Source organism: Vigna radiata, chromosome 8 (genome assembly GCF_000741045.1).
Source record: "Vigna radiata var. radiata cultivar VC1973A chromosome 8, Vradiata_ver6, whole genome shotgun sequence".
NCBI lineage: Eukaryota > Viridiplantae > Streptophyta > Magnoliopsida > Fabales > Fabaceae > Vigna > Vigna radiata.
This window is the reverse complement of record NC_028358.1, coordinates 4,403,156-4,418,747: the sequence shown is the minus strand read 5'-3', so window position 1 is coordinate 4,418,747 and position 15,592 is coordinate 4,403,156. Positions and strand designations below refer to the sequence as shown.

The 15,592-nt window shown below is 31.9% G+C and overlaps 1 protein-coding gene across 1 annotated transcript; it reads right to left on the bottom strand.

Annotated features, from left to right (window-relative positions):
* Positions 1 to 630: 630 nt before the first annotated feature.
* On the bottom strand, positions 631 to 13,964 carry LOC106772142 (peptidyl-prolyl cis-trans isomerase PASTICCINO1). Its single transcript, XM_014658336.2, has 21 exons — positions 13,777 to 13,964; positions 12,917 to 13,060; positions 12,723 to 12,807; positions 12,523 to 12,592; positions 12,047 to 12,144; positions 11,339 to 11,461; positions 10,998 to 11,030; positions 9,759 to 9,817; positions 9,566 to 9,650; positions 8,898 to 9,056; positions 8,130 to 8,187; positions 7,622 to 7,770; positions 7,426 to 7,523; positions 4,849 to 4,918; positions 4,222 to 4,281; positions 3,499 to 3,555; positions 2,133 to 2,201; positions 1,924 to 2,001; positions 1,251 to 1,352; positions 1,096 to 1,167; positions 631 to 998 (listed from the first exon to the last, which is right to left on the bottom strand). Exons 2-21 carry the CDS (start codon positions 12,985 to 12,987, stop codon positions 726 to 728), a joined length of 1,869 nt encoding a protein of 622 aa, XP_014513822.1. The 5' UTR covers positions 12,988 to 13,060; positions 13,777 to 13,964; the 3' UTR covers positions 631 to 725.
* Positions 13,965 to 15,592: the final 1,628 nt, after the last annotated feature.

The window sequence follows — 15,592 nt, the reverse complement described above, 5'->3', positions numbered from 1 at the left end:
AACGATATTTCAACTAATTTGGTGACGCAAGTCTTATTTTGGTATATTTCAAAACTTGATCTGTAAAACATTTAAGTTTACTGTGGATAATATTTGATAATTTGAAAATAATAAAGTTTATTTTTGATATGATTTTAGCTCCTATAAAATTATTGTGTGTTAATCATAGTCTCAAAAAGTATAATGTTTGCATTTCATCCTTACTATTACTAGGTTGGTATTTAATATTTTGAGACAAATTTCTAGATCAAAAAGAGTAAATGGAAACATGGATGAACATAAGTTGAGTATTCTCTGTTTTAGTATGGTTTATTGCATACTTAAAGTGATATATGAAACATTTGAAGAATTGATTAAGATAAAAGTTATCAGTTAACCAACATTGGTATTTGATAAAATTAAATATTATACATATTTAGTTAATGCAAAAGTTTTCCAAAATTATAATCTATTTAAACAATATCCACGATAAAAGATTCATTTGTTGTGACTTCCAACAATTGCTCCAGTTTGTTCACCTTTTGGTATTTCCAACTTGCTTACAGTTTCTTTAATTCAATGTAAAAGTTGAACACGAAAATCCTTGGGCAGATAGCATGAAATTCCCCGAAGTAACATCAAACTTATAAATACCTAAACTCTCACTCTTTAAGTTAAAATGATCTGGAATGCCTTCTTTATAAATTATATTGTATGACAAACTACCACATGTTTCTCAAGTTAAATTAAAGTATGGCACATCTATTAAGCCCAAGAGATTCAAAAAGTCTTCTACCAGAAGGCCAAAGGAGAGAGAACCACCTAGTTCGAGGTGTCTCAGGTGGAACTTCATGTGAATCCTCGAATTTTGTTTCATCAGAGTCCCCGTGTGCTTCATCCTTCTGTTGGCTTTCGCTTGTTATTTGATCTTCATCATCATCACCTTTAGCTTCCGCAATTTCTCCAGGCTTTTTATCAAATAGGCCTTTAAACTGTTTCCTAGCCTTCTTCTCGACTTCCTGCAGATCAATTGACATTAGAATAAAGTGTGAAGAGTTCTCCTTCAGTGATGTCTCAAACCAAGCACATAATCCAAATAACTGGGTTCAAACCCACCTGTTCTTTCTGCTTCAGTTTTTGAAGAGCTGCAGTTGCATCTGATTCAGTTGACTTGTCAACTTTCATCATCTAAAAATAGCATTAAAGTGATTTTAGAAACGGATAACAGTACGGCTTTAAATGCTACACCAGTTACACATGAAGATATGTACCATTTTGAAATCAGCCCTGGCTTCTTCAAAATCTCCGGCAGTCATATAGGCCATTCCACGACGATAAAGGCCCTTGACATGTGCAGGGTTTGCATCCAAAACCTGCATGATTCATTTACGAAAACAGGCAGTGACAAATATAGCCCAAGTTTCCATCTAGCTTTAGAGTTTAGGAAAATAAACACTCTGTTTATAGCACAACTGTACTATTCATGCCATTTCTCTTCTTGTTCTCCTTTTAAACCCATTGTTTTCTGAAGAAAAAATAAATCCTTAAATAAAAAGGGATTTTACTCCAACATAAGTGTAAAAAAAATGAAAATATTTACTCCTTTAAGTTTTAACCCCTTACCAAACATTTGATTATGGAATATCAATTAATTCGAGGAAAGTAGAAAATCATGGTGATTGACTCAGTTAGTTACATACAAGAGCTCACTTGAAAAGTGTGCAGCTTAAACTCTCTCATAGACTTACAACAAATTTATGCATCAAATCCCTCAACCCCATCCAAGAAACATCACTAGGTTAGAGCATTGCTACAGAACATTCTTAATTATAAATAAATCCATGACGTTGTTTTACTATCCAAACGTACCAAAATCAACTGAGTTGTGTTTCATCCAATGAAATAAAATCATAGATAAATGATAGCTGAGGTCACCAAGCATACCTTGTTGCAAGTCTCAATGCACTTTTTGCATTCTCCCAATTTCAGATAGCATGCAGCGACATTCAGATGTAGCAAATTCTTCAATAATGGGAGCAAAAATGACAAACAGATTTAGTCTAAATTTAAATCAACCTACCAAGCTTAATTATGTTGGGTAATATATGCTTCATATCTTTAATATGGTGGGAAAGAGATAAAAGATCACTCACTCGTGTGTCTGTAAAAACCTTTCCTTCTTCATCATCTTGAGGATTGATATGATTAAATTCTCGAAGCAACTGTTACAAACTACCACATAATGTTAATAAGTTTGATGGCATAGTCAGACATTTAGAACCACAAACAAAAGTCCAAGTAAAAATACAAATCCAATTATCATGAAATATACAAATCAATTCAAACAACAAAGTCAGATATTCCAACAGAAACAAAAAAAATATCATAGTATTCAAATCAAAGGACAGCAAATTCATTGGCAAGTATGAATAAAGTTGGTAAAAGCAAAATAACACAATAAAAGAGAACTAATTTGCTGTTAGCTGATAATTCTTCTCAACACAACTATAGGTCCAATGCAACTGGGGCATGGAGCAAGACAGTCAAAACTGTTTCCTAGGGCGTAAGATTGTATGCGTCTACGATCTCCTCCACTCTTTTTGAGCTCACATTTCTCCAAGGTCATGATTTTGTCAGATCCTCATAATAACACCTCCCATGGCACTCCACACAGTGCCTCGTGAACTTTCTTGCTATGCTTCTCATGGCCTTTCTTTGTTTCTAGGTTATTTTCATGGGTTGGGTTGCATTGCCCATTTTATACCTTCAAAACTCAATCATTTAACCCCACACACCACATCGCCTAAAAACACCATGTAACCTAGTGCACCCCATTGCCTAAAACTTGTTGCGACAGCCTCTGTTCCTATTGTCACAAATGGTTGTTGCTCACCCTGGGCCAAAAACCACAAAATTCCCGTCTCCTTATTCCTACACTGAATAGGAGTATGACCACGAGATTATTTGCTTTGAAGGATAGAATTCCTATTTCGAAATAGAATGGAACTATTGGTTTATTTTGTAACAAGGAAGGAGTTACTGTTACATAATGGGGTGCTTACCTATTCACTTACTATATATGTTTATTATATTGTTTTTTGTTTGTCATAATGAATTGAAGTTCAATTACGAGTTTCAAGTGAGAAATAATGATTTTGAGTGTGGATATATGAACTTCATAACTTTTGTAGGATGTTACGATCTCCTGATGTACAATCCATACTTCACTTTCCAATCATGAGTAAGATCTCAATTTTGACTACCTTGGAAGGGAGAACCTAGGATTCAAATCCTAATCATTGACTCTCCCAGCCTTATAAGACCGAGGTGTAGCTGAAGACCGATTCAATGATGATAATGTTTAGATACCCAGTTTCTAGCAGGCTATTATGGCAGCTCATACAACCAGTCCATCCAAAAAACTTTTATCCCAAAACTAAATTTTCTATGAGAAAATCGTTAGCTGAAGTTAATAAGAGTATCAGATTCAACTTAGCACAAAAGAGAAAGATCAATTACCTTTTCATACTTTGCCTTGGCAAGTTCATATTTCCCCTGTTTGAACAGCTTGTTACCCTGAAAGACAATAATAAAATGAAACATTCAACTTTCTTTCATTTTGATTCAACATTCTCCAATACATTAGTAAGCGATTGTAGTACAAGTATGAAAACAAATAATGAGCATCAACCAAATAAGCCGCAGTGAAGCCAAAATTATTTAAATCTATACAAGGAGGGAAAGATTAGATAGAAAACAATCATCTGTATAATTTAAAGAAATAGTAATCTTTAGAAAAAAAGAAATATTGAGATTTTCAATGAACTTTCCCTGTATTGTTCAATTCTTTTATGATTATTTCAGCATAGCAAAGTGAGCAGTAATCATGGATCACTAACAGGAGGTCTATAACCATTGAAGACAGCCTTCACAGCTTAAACGTTTCACCTTTCTTATTCTCAAATTTCTGCTCAACACAGTTCACATGGATGCTATGGAAGTTCCCAATGTAGGAAAATACATTGTCAAAATATACAGTGAATCACAAGAATGACAACAAAAACACAAATAAAATCTTATACACAAGGGAAAAGGTAGAATTGCCACCTAGTTCTCAAATAACTTCCAATAAAACCAGTGTAACTGTGGTCAACTTAGTTGACTATTTTTCTGGTTTTAACTAGTATCTCGCAAACAAAAGCTGAAACAGCATAGGGAAACTGTGCAGGTTCAACTGCATACCGTGTTTCTGATGCTTTCAGCTTCATTCATTATAGTTTTAAAGTCCAATCCTGTCCAGTCCTGTAATAAGGAATAAAGTCCATAATTCATTACTCATTTCATCATTATAAGGACACGATAAAATAATTTAAATAGAAACTATAGCAGATAAAGATTAAAAAATGATGTAACATAATTATATATTTGAAAAAGTATTAAACCAAGTATGTATTATTTATCCTACGCTGTTTAACATGATTATCATGGTTCAGCCAGGGACCAAAATAAAAAAACAGTAAACCTGAAACCTATCTTACTCAAGAATATTTATATGATGCAAACCAAACTGGAAAATAAAAATAGAGAATATAAATCTTAGAAAGTGGATTTATACATAATTCAATCCTATAAAATTAGCTTACAAATTAGCTTACAATCATCGATCTGCACGTACTTATATAATATATAATCGATCATACCAATAGTGGTTACATAAGCCTAACTTCAGCATTGTGATTTCTAACACTTGTTTTTTCTGTTGCAATACTTCACCACCATGCAGTAGCACAGGTCTTATAATTGGTAAATGCATATATGTAACTACTTTAGTAAATAACATGAATTTAACTGAACAATTTGAAAAAATACCTTTGGTGTTTCAAAACTTAGAAGTTCAATTTCCCATTGAATATGAGCACCCTCAGGGACATTTGAAGGCCTGGTCATAAAAGAAGGAAGTATGTCAATGATATCATGCAGCATAGAGATAGAACAGAATGACAGTGGATATTTTTAGAATAGGTTCGAGTAATCTAAGTAAGCTTTATTCAAAAGCTGTGTTGGGTAGTACCTATTTTTTCTATCTTTATGTCTTTCCTTAAAGAAGTCAAAAATCAATTTGGCAAGGTAATAAAAGTTTTACAGAGTGATAATGCCAAAGAATACTTGTCCTCTAATTTTTGTACTCTCTTAAACCCAAACAACATTTTACAAGAGTCTACTTTCCCTCGTACACCTCAATAAAATGATATAGTTGAAAGAAAATATAAGCACTTAGTTGAAATTGCTCGTATCTTATTGCTTGTTTTCTCATCAACAAAATACCTTTTTCTCCACTTGACAATAAATTTCCTTACTCCATTTTATTTGCAAAAGGAACCCCTCTTTCATATTTCTCTCCATGTTTTTGATTGTGTATGTTTTGTTCATGAAATGTCTCCAGGTTTAGAAAACTCTTAGCTAGAGCTATCAAATGTGTCTTCTAGAGATATTCTTGCATTCAAAAAGGATATCAATGTTATTGTCATTAAACTAGAAGCGTTATATGTCTACTAATGACACCTTTTCTGAACCAACTCCTTTCTTCCCACCTTCTATACAGGATATTCATTCTATCTCACATGTCTTATACGTGACCTTAGCTGGGACTTTTGTTCTTCCTGTTTTTGAAACCCAAAACTCCATACATCATCACCACCTCTTATTACCTATCAACACATGAACCAAATGGCTAGTCCAATGCTCCAAGGTGAGTCCCCTTCATCAAGTCCTTCTCAATCATCACTCAATACCACAGCTCATGATAATGATGATTTGAGTTGGCCCCTTGTCCCTCAATACCCACTCTACTCATAATCCACATTCTATTTTTATAATTTTCTTAGCTACCACAAGTTGTGTCCTTCGTATTTTTTTTGTTTTTTTCACATCCTCTGCATCTTCTATTGTTATTCATAAAAATGTGGTAGAACCACTTGACCATCTTGGAGGGCAAAAATACACGATTTTTAAAATGTAGGCTTTTGAACACATTACATGGGAATTAGGTTATCTTCCACAGAGAAAGAAGACTGTTGGTTGTCATTAGGTCTAGCCATTAAAGTTGGATCAATGGTGAAGTTAATCGCCACAAAGTCCTAAAGGATACACTTGGATCTGTGAGCTTGATTACAGTGATACTTTCTCTCCAATGACAAAAATAACTATTGTCAAACTTTTCTCTTGCCATAGCATTTGTTATTGGTCTCTTAGTACATTAGATATTAAAATTTTTTTTCTTCACAATGATCTAAGAAAGAAGTCTACATGGAGCAACCTCCTATGTTTGTTACTCATGGAGTGTTTGGTCTACTTTATAAATTGTGTTACTCTCTCTATGGTCTGAAGTAATCTCCATGTGCTTGGTTTGGAATGTTCAACCACATAGTTAACCCCTTTGGACTGTAACACAATGAAGTAGATCATTTAGATATCTATTTTCATACCTTCCTAGGAAAATGTGTGTACTCTAATCCAAAAAGTTATAGAAGACTACTTGGAAAACTTATTTATCTTACTATTACCAAACTAAATTTGTCTTTTGGAGTTGGTTTTTTGAGTCAGTTCATGTAGACTTCTTGTATTGGTCATTGAAATGTTGTCATTTGTATTTTAAGATACCTCAAAAAGGCTCTAAGACAGGTCTACTTTATGAAGATAAAGCAAATACTCAAATCTTTGGGTATTGTGATGCCGATTGTGCATGTTTTCCAACTGTCAAAAGCTCTATTATAAGAAACAAAATATAGTTGTCTGATGAACTATTGAAGCTAGGTACAAGCAACAAAATCTCTTGTGAGCTTGTGTGGCTTATCCAGTTTCTCTAAGAATTAGACTTTTGTTAGATTAAGCAAATGAAGATGTATTGAGAAAATCAAACAGCTCTTCACATCACTTCTAATAAGACCATACAAAAATATCAACGGTCATTTCATTAGAGGAAAGTTGTTATCCAAGAAAATTGATACTAAGTTTGTTGGATCCAATGATCAAATCGCAAATGTATTTGGCAAAATTTTTGAGAGGACCTTAGATTGAATTTATTTATTTCAAGCTCAGTACATACAATCTATTTGCTCTAGCCTAAAGGAGGGTGTTGGAATAAGTTCAAAGTAAGCTAAATAAGCTTTATTCAGAAGCTATTTGTACCTAGGATTATTTGTTTTTTACTCTTGCATTTCTCATTGTTATATCAAACAAATTTATTGTATACAGATATAACTATCTAAGGTAGACCTTTTTAAGCTCTCAAAGGTATACTTTCTCTTCTTTTCTTTTTTCTTTTTTTTCTCAAGTGATATTAAGATAGAAACCATATTCCATTTGTAATTGCTTGCACTGAAATGCTTCAAGAAACCAATTATTGGTTAAACACAATAGAGTTAAAAGGTACTCTTCATCAATGACCTTGGAAACTTATCATAGGCATAGTCAGGAGGGCATGTAACGAGAGCTATCTCTCCAGGAAGCATCAGACGAACACTCATTTCAAATCCCTCTGGTACCTAAAACACAGAAAATGAGAATCCAAACACCAAAATCTATAAAAAGAATAAAAAAAACATATCACTTGACTTTATTTATGCTCAAGCTGGAAACTCACAAGCCCTTCTCCAGAACAGAACTCCAATGGTTGACCATCATTGTCCACCCTTGTATCATAAAATACCTTCTTTTCTTCATTGAGAACAGTACCCTTGTAATGAACACGAAGTAGACTGTCATGAAGGGGACAATCCATGGGAAAGTCACCTGTTATATAAAAAAAAAAAAATCAATATCATACAAGACTTTGAATAACAAAAACCAACAGGAATTTGAACAATGTGATACAAGCATAAAATTAAAAAAAAAAAATCAGTTCCTTCTCCAAACATACCACCTTAACAAAAGAACAATAATAAAATTGTGAAAAACAAAACATGGTAACTACAAACTCGTACTATAATCATAACATCTTTAATATAAACTCAAGCATTGACCAGGCATTCTCCACATATCTTTCTTTATTATTCATTCATTCCTTAGCTAAAGACTAAAATGAAGTTACGAAGACTTTTATAAAATCTCCTTGTAAGATTGGTAGCAGTAAAATAAATCTAGAGGCTCACCTTTGCCATCACGAATGCGGCGTTTTATTAGGCGCCCATCTCCAAGCATGTCCCTCACCTGTTGATATATTACTAAGATGAAATTTCATATGATTGACATCTTGGTAAGAAAAAAAAATTATAAATGCAAAGCATGTTTCAGACACTAGCAATAATATGAAGGATAAAATTCAAGTCTCAGAATAGGCTTCCAAAGACAAGCCAGTGTAGCTAATAGTCAAAACATGACCTCTAGACACTGAAAAATATAATGAGGTACTCCTATTTTTTATTTTTTTTTTATAGGCAAATGTTAGTTGTTAGGTTTTGTTAGTGGGAGGAGTTGAACCTACAACCTCTCCCACCCTCCCTTCAAACCCTTCAAACCAACCTTAGATTTCCCAAATGTTAGTGGGGGAGTTAAACCCACAACCTCTCCCACCTTCTCTTCCAGCTTTTACCACTATACCAATCTTATAGCTCCTAATGAGGTACTCCAATATGACTGTCAAACATAAAACCATAATTACAAGCCCTAATAGCAAATCAGTTAGTGCTTCCATCCATATAAAGCAACCAAATATATAGGTTAAAAATTGGTTATGGGCACTCAGGATAGAAGAAAGTCATATCAGTGAATGCCTCATAACTCCTATAGAAGATAACAAAGAAGAATGCTGAGAAAAGTTTACTATCCATCACATTATAATATTTAATACTACACATACATGCCACAATAAACAAGTTCAATAATAAACCATGATTTCTATTGCGGACGGTGTTGCTCACCTGAATAAAGTGAACCAGCTCCACTTCAAAATGCACTTCATCATACTCTTCTATTACAGGCATCAGAGGAGACTCAGTTAAATACTGAGTGGTAACATATATAACAGCCTTCTCTTCCCGAACCATTGTTCCTATTGCCATTTCAAGGCCCTTAGGTAGCTGATTTGAGTTAAGAGCAGGACAAAGAAATCAATATTAATATTAAAGCCTTTTGAAGATATTGCAAGCACAACAATGACTAAAAAATTACTTGTTTCCTTGTCATTTTTATTTATTTTAAGGGAGCTGCATGGCTGGCTGTGATCAGCAAATAAAAAATAAAAAATAAATAAAAAAACATGTCACTTAAGATTAATAAAAGAGAAAATATATTTTAGAGGGCTTAATCACAACTCTGTTATGATCTCATATTTATAATGATAGAATTCTTAGAGTAGAGGGAAGATCAAAGATCAAAAGCATAAACTAGAAACCAAGGTCCAGAGATAGGTACAGCATGAAACAGTTTCCAATACAACTACTTTCTACCTATATTGAATACCTATTCTAACAATGGCCTGACCAAAATATTTGGAATCTTAACAGAGACCAATTCATTATAAGGTTTATAGCACCATGATATAATTATCATTATTACAATTAACAAATGCACAAAGTGATTTAAATACCTCCGATTTTCCAAATGTAAACAAGTATGGTTCTCCTTCTGTATGCGACATGATCAATTTCCCAGTAACTGTCTTTGCTGATATCCTGGTAGCAACCAAACAAAATATCATCAGAAACTAGCATCAACCCGTTATATGAACTGACATGAGATGAGATGAACAATAGGAAAAAGGGAACAAAAATTTGTTTTACCAAGCCTTCACTTCATAAGGTTCCCTCGGAGATTCCCAACCCTTCCCTTCACGTACTACCTACATTCAGAGAGCTAACCTTAGAAAACAAACAATGAACATGATTAAGACTATTGGATAACATTGACCGAACCTTCATCCTACACGCAAGATCTTTCCAGATCAAATGCTTCTTTTCAGTTTCAGCTTGCCATTCACAAGATATACACATGATGTAAAACTTTAAGGAAAATTATGGAAAATCCCACAATTTACTAAAAATTTCCTGTACCTATACACAATATTCACTAGAAACACCTAGGATTTAAATATTTGTAAATACTCCAATTACAATATAAATGTTTTGAAATTGGTCCCTATCACCATATACCAAGGACATGAAACACATCTATATGTCATTTCGCATGCTATCTTGAAGTGGTCACTACTGTGCCATGTCTAAATGCATGCTACATCATCACTAAACGATTATAGTGGAGTTCTAAAAATGAAATTAATTTTACAAGGACCAAAAGAGTAAAAGAATGGAAGGACTAAACCCAAAATTTGCCATCTTTGCAGAGCTAAAAACGTATAAAACCTGGTAAAAAAAATAAAAAAACATATTCATGCTTCCTCTTAACATAATAGTCAATAGCATGCTACAGCACAGTACAGAGCGAAACCGCCCTGACCTCTAGGGATTCAAAAAGCAGAGCAGTTTCCTAACAGCTTTTGTTGCACATTATAGCAGCCCCACCTTGATATATCCTTCAAAAACCCAATTGTATGCCTAAAATATCATTGTGGGGTTTTTTTGGGTGCAATTTTCCCCAATGTTACCTCTGTTTTGACTTACGTTCCATCACACTTGACTTTTTTCACGAGTTTTGTTCTTCTTCCTTTACCTTGTATTTACATGAGTAATTCTAAGAGTTATTGTTTCTAATACATTAAGCAATGTTTTAAATTAAATGTTTGCAAATGCAACACAACCACAATCATCGCTGCATTCACCTGCAATTTTGGCAACACAACTTTAAAAGCATGTTATGAAGCCTAAAACTTCAAAGAAAGGAAAACAATTCCAATTTCCCTAATTGGAGATGCATTGAATATTTGTGTCAGTCCAACAAGTTATGTTCCTTTTTCCTTTCCATTTTGGGTTTGATATTCATACTTTCCATGAGATCCATCCATGATGATAGAAACGTGCAAAATAAATTTGTAAACTATGGAGCAATGTTTTCTATCCATTTACCTTTTTTACGACTCCCAAATCATCAGTTACAACCTGGAAATGTACACAAAAAGCAAATGAGGATTACAACACAGATCCAACAAGGAATAATTATTCAGAAAAGAATAAAAAACACATAAATTGAGAAAAATGGGACTGTAGTAATGGGAAACACAGCAATAATACTGATGAATATCAAAATAATAATGAAAAGAAACTGGGAAAACAAAACCCTTAACTGTTAAGAGAAACAAATGAGAAGAATTATTTTAATTATTTTAATTTTGATACATTAGAAGGATAACAAAGATACAGAACACAAGCATTAGAATAAAAACAAAAATCAAAGTTGACATCCTTACCTTAGCTTTGAAAAAATCTATCAGCTCAATTTCGAAATGAAGTTCATCCTCCTTAGGAAAACCATCAGGAGCGGTAATAGGACAATCATCCTCACCATAATGCAACTGATGCTTCATCTTGAACTGCAAGAATAAATATACAATCTGATAAGGATCCAGAAAAAGGAATACCCCGAGAGACCATTGGAAGGCCCCACAAAACATTAAAATTTAACTTTCATTATTCCTGTAGGATTATGCACTACTCAAACCATTAATATGTTCAAGACAACAATAATCATTTTGCAAATGATTCCTCAAATCCATAACAAAAACCACATATAAGAGCAGACAAAACCAAACAAAGAAAAAAATGTTCAAGAAAATCAACATTGAATTCATTAAAATAGAACTACCAGGTAATAGTCAATTTTCCTCCTGTATCATTATAATAGTAGAAGTGGTAGATGATGATGACACTTAGAACTTCCATGGTTAGATTAACATAGTAGAAGTAATATTAATCTAGATATACCAATGAAACAAAAATCTCCTTGCGTTGCAGAATGTTTTACCTTAAGCTTTTAAGTTAAAATCATAATAAATGAAGACCAGTAAGAAGCTCGTGTATAAAATGGATTAAGCATGAGACAAAGATGATTTTAGCTTATAGTAACCAGGAAAACCGTAGATATCAAAGGAAATAATATTCAAATATTAGTATGTTACCATTGCCACTTCGCCCTTCAACATTGTAGGAATTCCTTCTAGTAAGCCCAATAGCATCTTGCTTTTGCCCAAAACATGCCTTATTGGAGTGCCTTTTCCTATTGCAATGACATAAAAGGTTATCAAACCCAACAACTAGGTCAACTACACAAGACAATAATCTGACACATACCCAAAGACTAATAACGGATTCTAAAATTCCAATTCCAATTTTTTCCTATAAGTGGGCGTTTAACTATGGAATTTAGTTCTCAAGTCCAGTATCTGTAGGGAATAGGAACTGACAAAAAGAACTAACAAGAAGTTTTCAACCTGTATCAATTCTCAAACAAAAATAACACAAGCAGTACGAAAAATAGAGGATAAAAAACAACCAATTTTGATAAAATAACAACTAAACAAAATCAACATAAGAGACTATCATCTTTTTAAACCCAACACATTGAAAAGCTCCCAAGAAGCTTAATTCACCTCACCTCCATAATCAGATCTGGAAGATTCCACAAGTACTCCATCCAAAGTTCGAATGGTGCAATGATAGATAATCTGAGACACATTATAAAAATCAAGCCACTGAAGCAAACACTAAGCCATTGGCTCCCTTAACAATGTATTTCTATATAGCCTACACATAACATAAGAATTCACATCCAGAACCTAGAAAAGCAGAAATAACCTGATCACCATCTGACGGTCCAGCATCACCCCCACCAGGCCTAATCAAAGCTTTCATCAAACTCCCAGGCGTAATTTTCTTCTTCCTTCATTTTAACAAAGAAACAACACTTATAAAAGCAACAATGACAACCTAAGACAAACCATCAGAGCCAAAGCACAAAAATAGAAAAAAAAAAAAAAAAGAATAATTACCTCTTCTCATCCTCTGTCGGTGGCTTCTTCTTTGGTTCAAATTCCTGTGCAGCATCTTCATTTGCAGTCATAGTCACTGATCACCTACTCCTTTTAGTTAGACACTAGTACAAACCGCCGGATCTTATCTTGTTGGTTCAATGACTAAAGAATAATGAAAATTAAGTGTTACAAGTAAATCAATAAAACAAAAATCACCCAGGCTTGCTTTCAGTACCCACTGTTCAGACATCACACATCCAAACAGTAACATTAAATTCGACTCAAAGAGTAATGAGTATTCCTGTACCTAAAGTTAACATACATAATTGCCATAGATAAATTTCTTATTTCTCGCATTGGAATAAAAAATTACATAACATACAAGAATAATTATGCAGACACTGTATCAGCTTCAATTAATACTAAAACAGAGTCAAAATTCAGGTAACACTAAAACCTCAGTTGCAAGCAAAATTCATCGTAACCAGCCACTTTTCCCATATTTCACTAGAACTATCTGCGTCTTACACTTTTCATCCTTATTCACAAAATCATCCCACATGTCAAACTTAAGAGAATAGAAGAAAGACTAAATTTCAAGACAACCAAGATGAAACAGTCAATCACACAGCCCTAATTGTGGCTTGGATCACAACAAAGACACGCAATACAAAGACACGCAATACGCAACCCGGACACTATCATAGTATCTCCATAGTTACCAAAATCCCTAATTCAACTATTTAACAACATAGATTTCAAAAGTTAACAAGCATTCCAACGCAACACGTGACAAAATCATAATTAAAAGACTGTTAGAGAAAAAGATCGTCAGAACAGAAAGTAATTGAATGAAAAAACTAAGGGGATATACATACAGAAATGCAGCTATGTATATCGATTTCAATCTGCGAAGATGAAGAATTCGATGAAGCAAGTTAAATTCAATGGTCAAAGAAGGGTTTATGTTAGAAAAACTTCTAGAAAAAACACCCAAGCAGCTCGAATTAGGTGAACAGAATTGCAGAAAAAACAAACACAAACAGTGTGGGCGGGGATGAATCAGCTTTGCTACCTACTAAAAGGATGAAAAAAAAATATATGTTTTTATGTTTTAGGTGGAATCTTCAATTTTATTTTTTAAATATTTTTTAAAATAATCCTTTAAATGATTTTTTTCTTTAAATTTTTTCTATTTTTTTAATTTAACGTTTTTTTTAAACTAAAATAACTGTTATTATAAAAAATTATCTAATAAAAAATAAACATTCCTACCATAAAATTATAAAATTATTTTAATTTACTTTTAATAATAATAATTATAAGTATGTGCCTAATGTATGTATGTTTTACTAATGTCAATAATTTAGATTACAGTAGTTTAAAAATTGTATAAATAAATTATAGACCTCTCCTTGTTACAATGTATTTGAAATTTATAAAGTTTGAAAATATACTTTGAAATTAAAATTTTCTTTTGAATTAAGTAATACAAAATATATATGGATATGAAAACATCAAATTTAAATTATACAATCTAAAATAAAAATTTAAATTATACAATTTAAAGTATTTTTCATTTTTTATTCATAGGTTAAAAGAAATTTCTTATAGGCCTTGAAATATTGGTTGGAAGAAATAATATCAATTCTTTTCCGCACCTTCCAAAATTTTAATATTCTCACTTAACCATTTTTGTTACTTATATAACACATGTTTGTAGAGGGATTAAGAAAGTAGTTTTAAAATAAATGTTGCACACAATAGGAAAAATTATAAGAAAAACTCCAAAATATAGATCCAAAATCAATTTTAACATTTCAAAATTATAATTATGTAATTAAAACACTTATATATTGTAAGATGCATTTTCTTTTTCTTAAAAATAAAATAATTTGAAATTAATTATCTACTGTTCCAAATTATCTTCACTCAAATAAATGGTTCTTTCAACAACACCCTTTATGCACAATCCAAGTTAGAAAAGTCTCTCCATGAAAAGGATGGATAATAATACCATCTTAACATCTAAATTGTATTATATAGGAAAATTAAATAGTTTAAAACAAAAAGGATAAAAAATATTTTATTAGTTTAGTGTTTAAAAATTAAATTACTTTTAAATAAAGTGGTTTGAACTTAAAGTAAACTATAAATTATATGTTACTATTTTTAGGTTAGTAAATGTGACTCAAAAGGATGTTTTGAGTTATTAACAGCTTAAATTATAATATACTATTTTTTTTTTCATATCCACTTCCTTTTACCTCTTTTACTCTTTACATTTTTATATTCATTAAAAAACTTAGTTTCTAATATTCAAGAAAACTATCTTTATAAACTAAATTTTTTTTATTATATAATTTTAATTATAATTTTTTAAATAAAAACTTCAAATACTTTATAATTATTTCTATATATTTTCTATAACGGAAATTTATATATATTTATATTGTATAATTATAATATTATATATTAAAAATTAATTCACAAAATTTTATAGTTATTTTTATATAAACTTTTAATGATATTTTTACTTTTGTTAAGTTTTCATTGATAAGAAATTGAAATTTACATAAGAAAACCTAAATAAAAATTAAAACATTGTAATCTAACCTTCAAATAACTATAATCGCACCTTAAAAAAAACTAAAATCATATAAAAAAAATTGTCTTAAAATCATATAAAGGAAG

Excerpts from the sequence above, each read along its gene's own strand:
- LOC106772142 (XM_014658336.2), bottom strand. The coding sequence starts at position 12,987 with ATGACTGCAAATGAAGATGCTGCACAGGAATTTGAACCAAAGAAGAAG. Across the intron at positions 4,282-4,848 it reads TAAGTTTTGAAACACCAAAG|GACTGGACAGGATTGGACTT; the intron begins GTATTTTTTCAA and ends TCCTTATTACAG. Across the intron at positions 2,002-2,132 it reads AGGTTTTTACAGACACACGA|AATTTGCTACATCTGAATGT; the intron begins GTGAGTGATCTT and ends CCATTATTGAAG.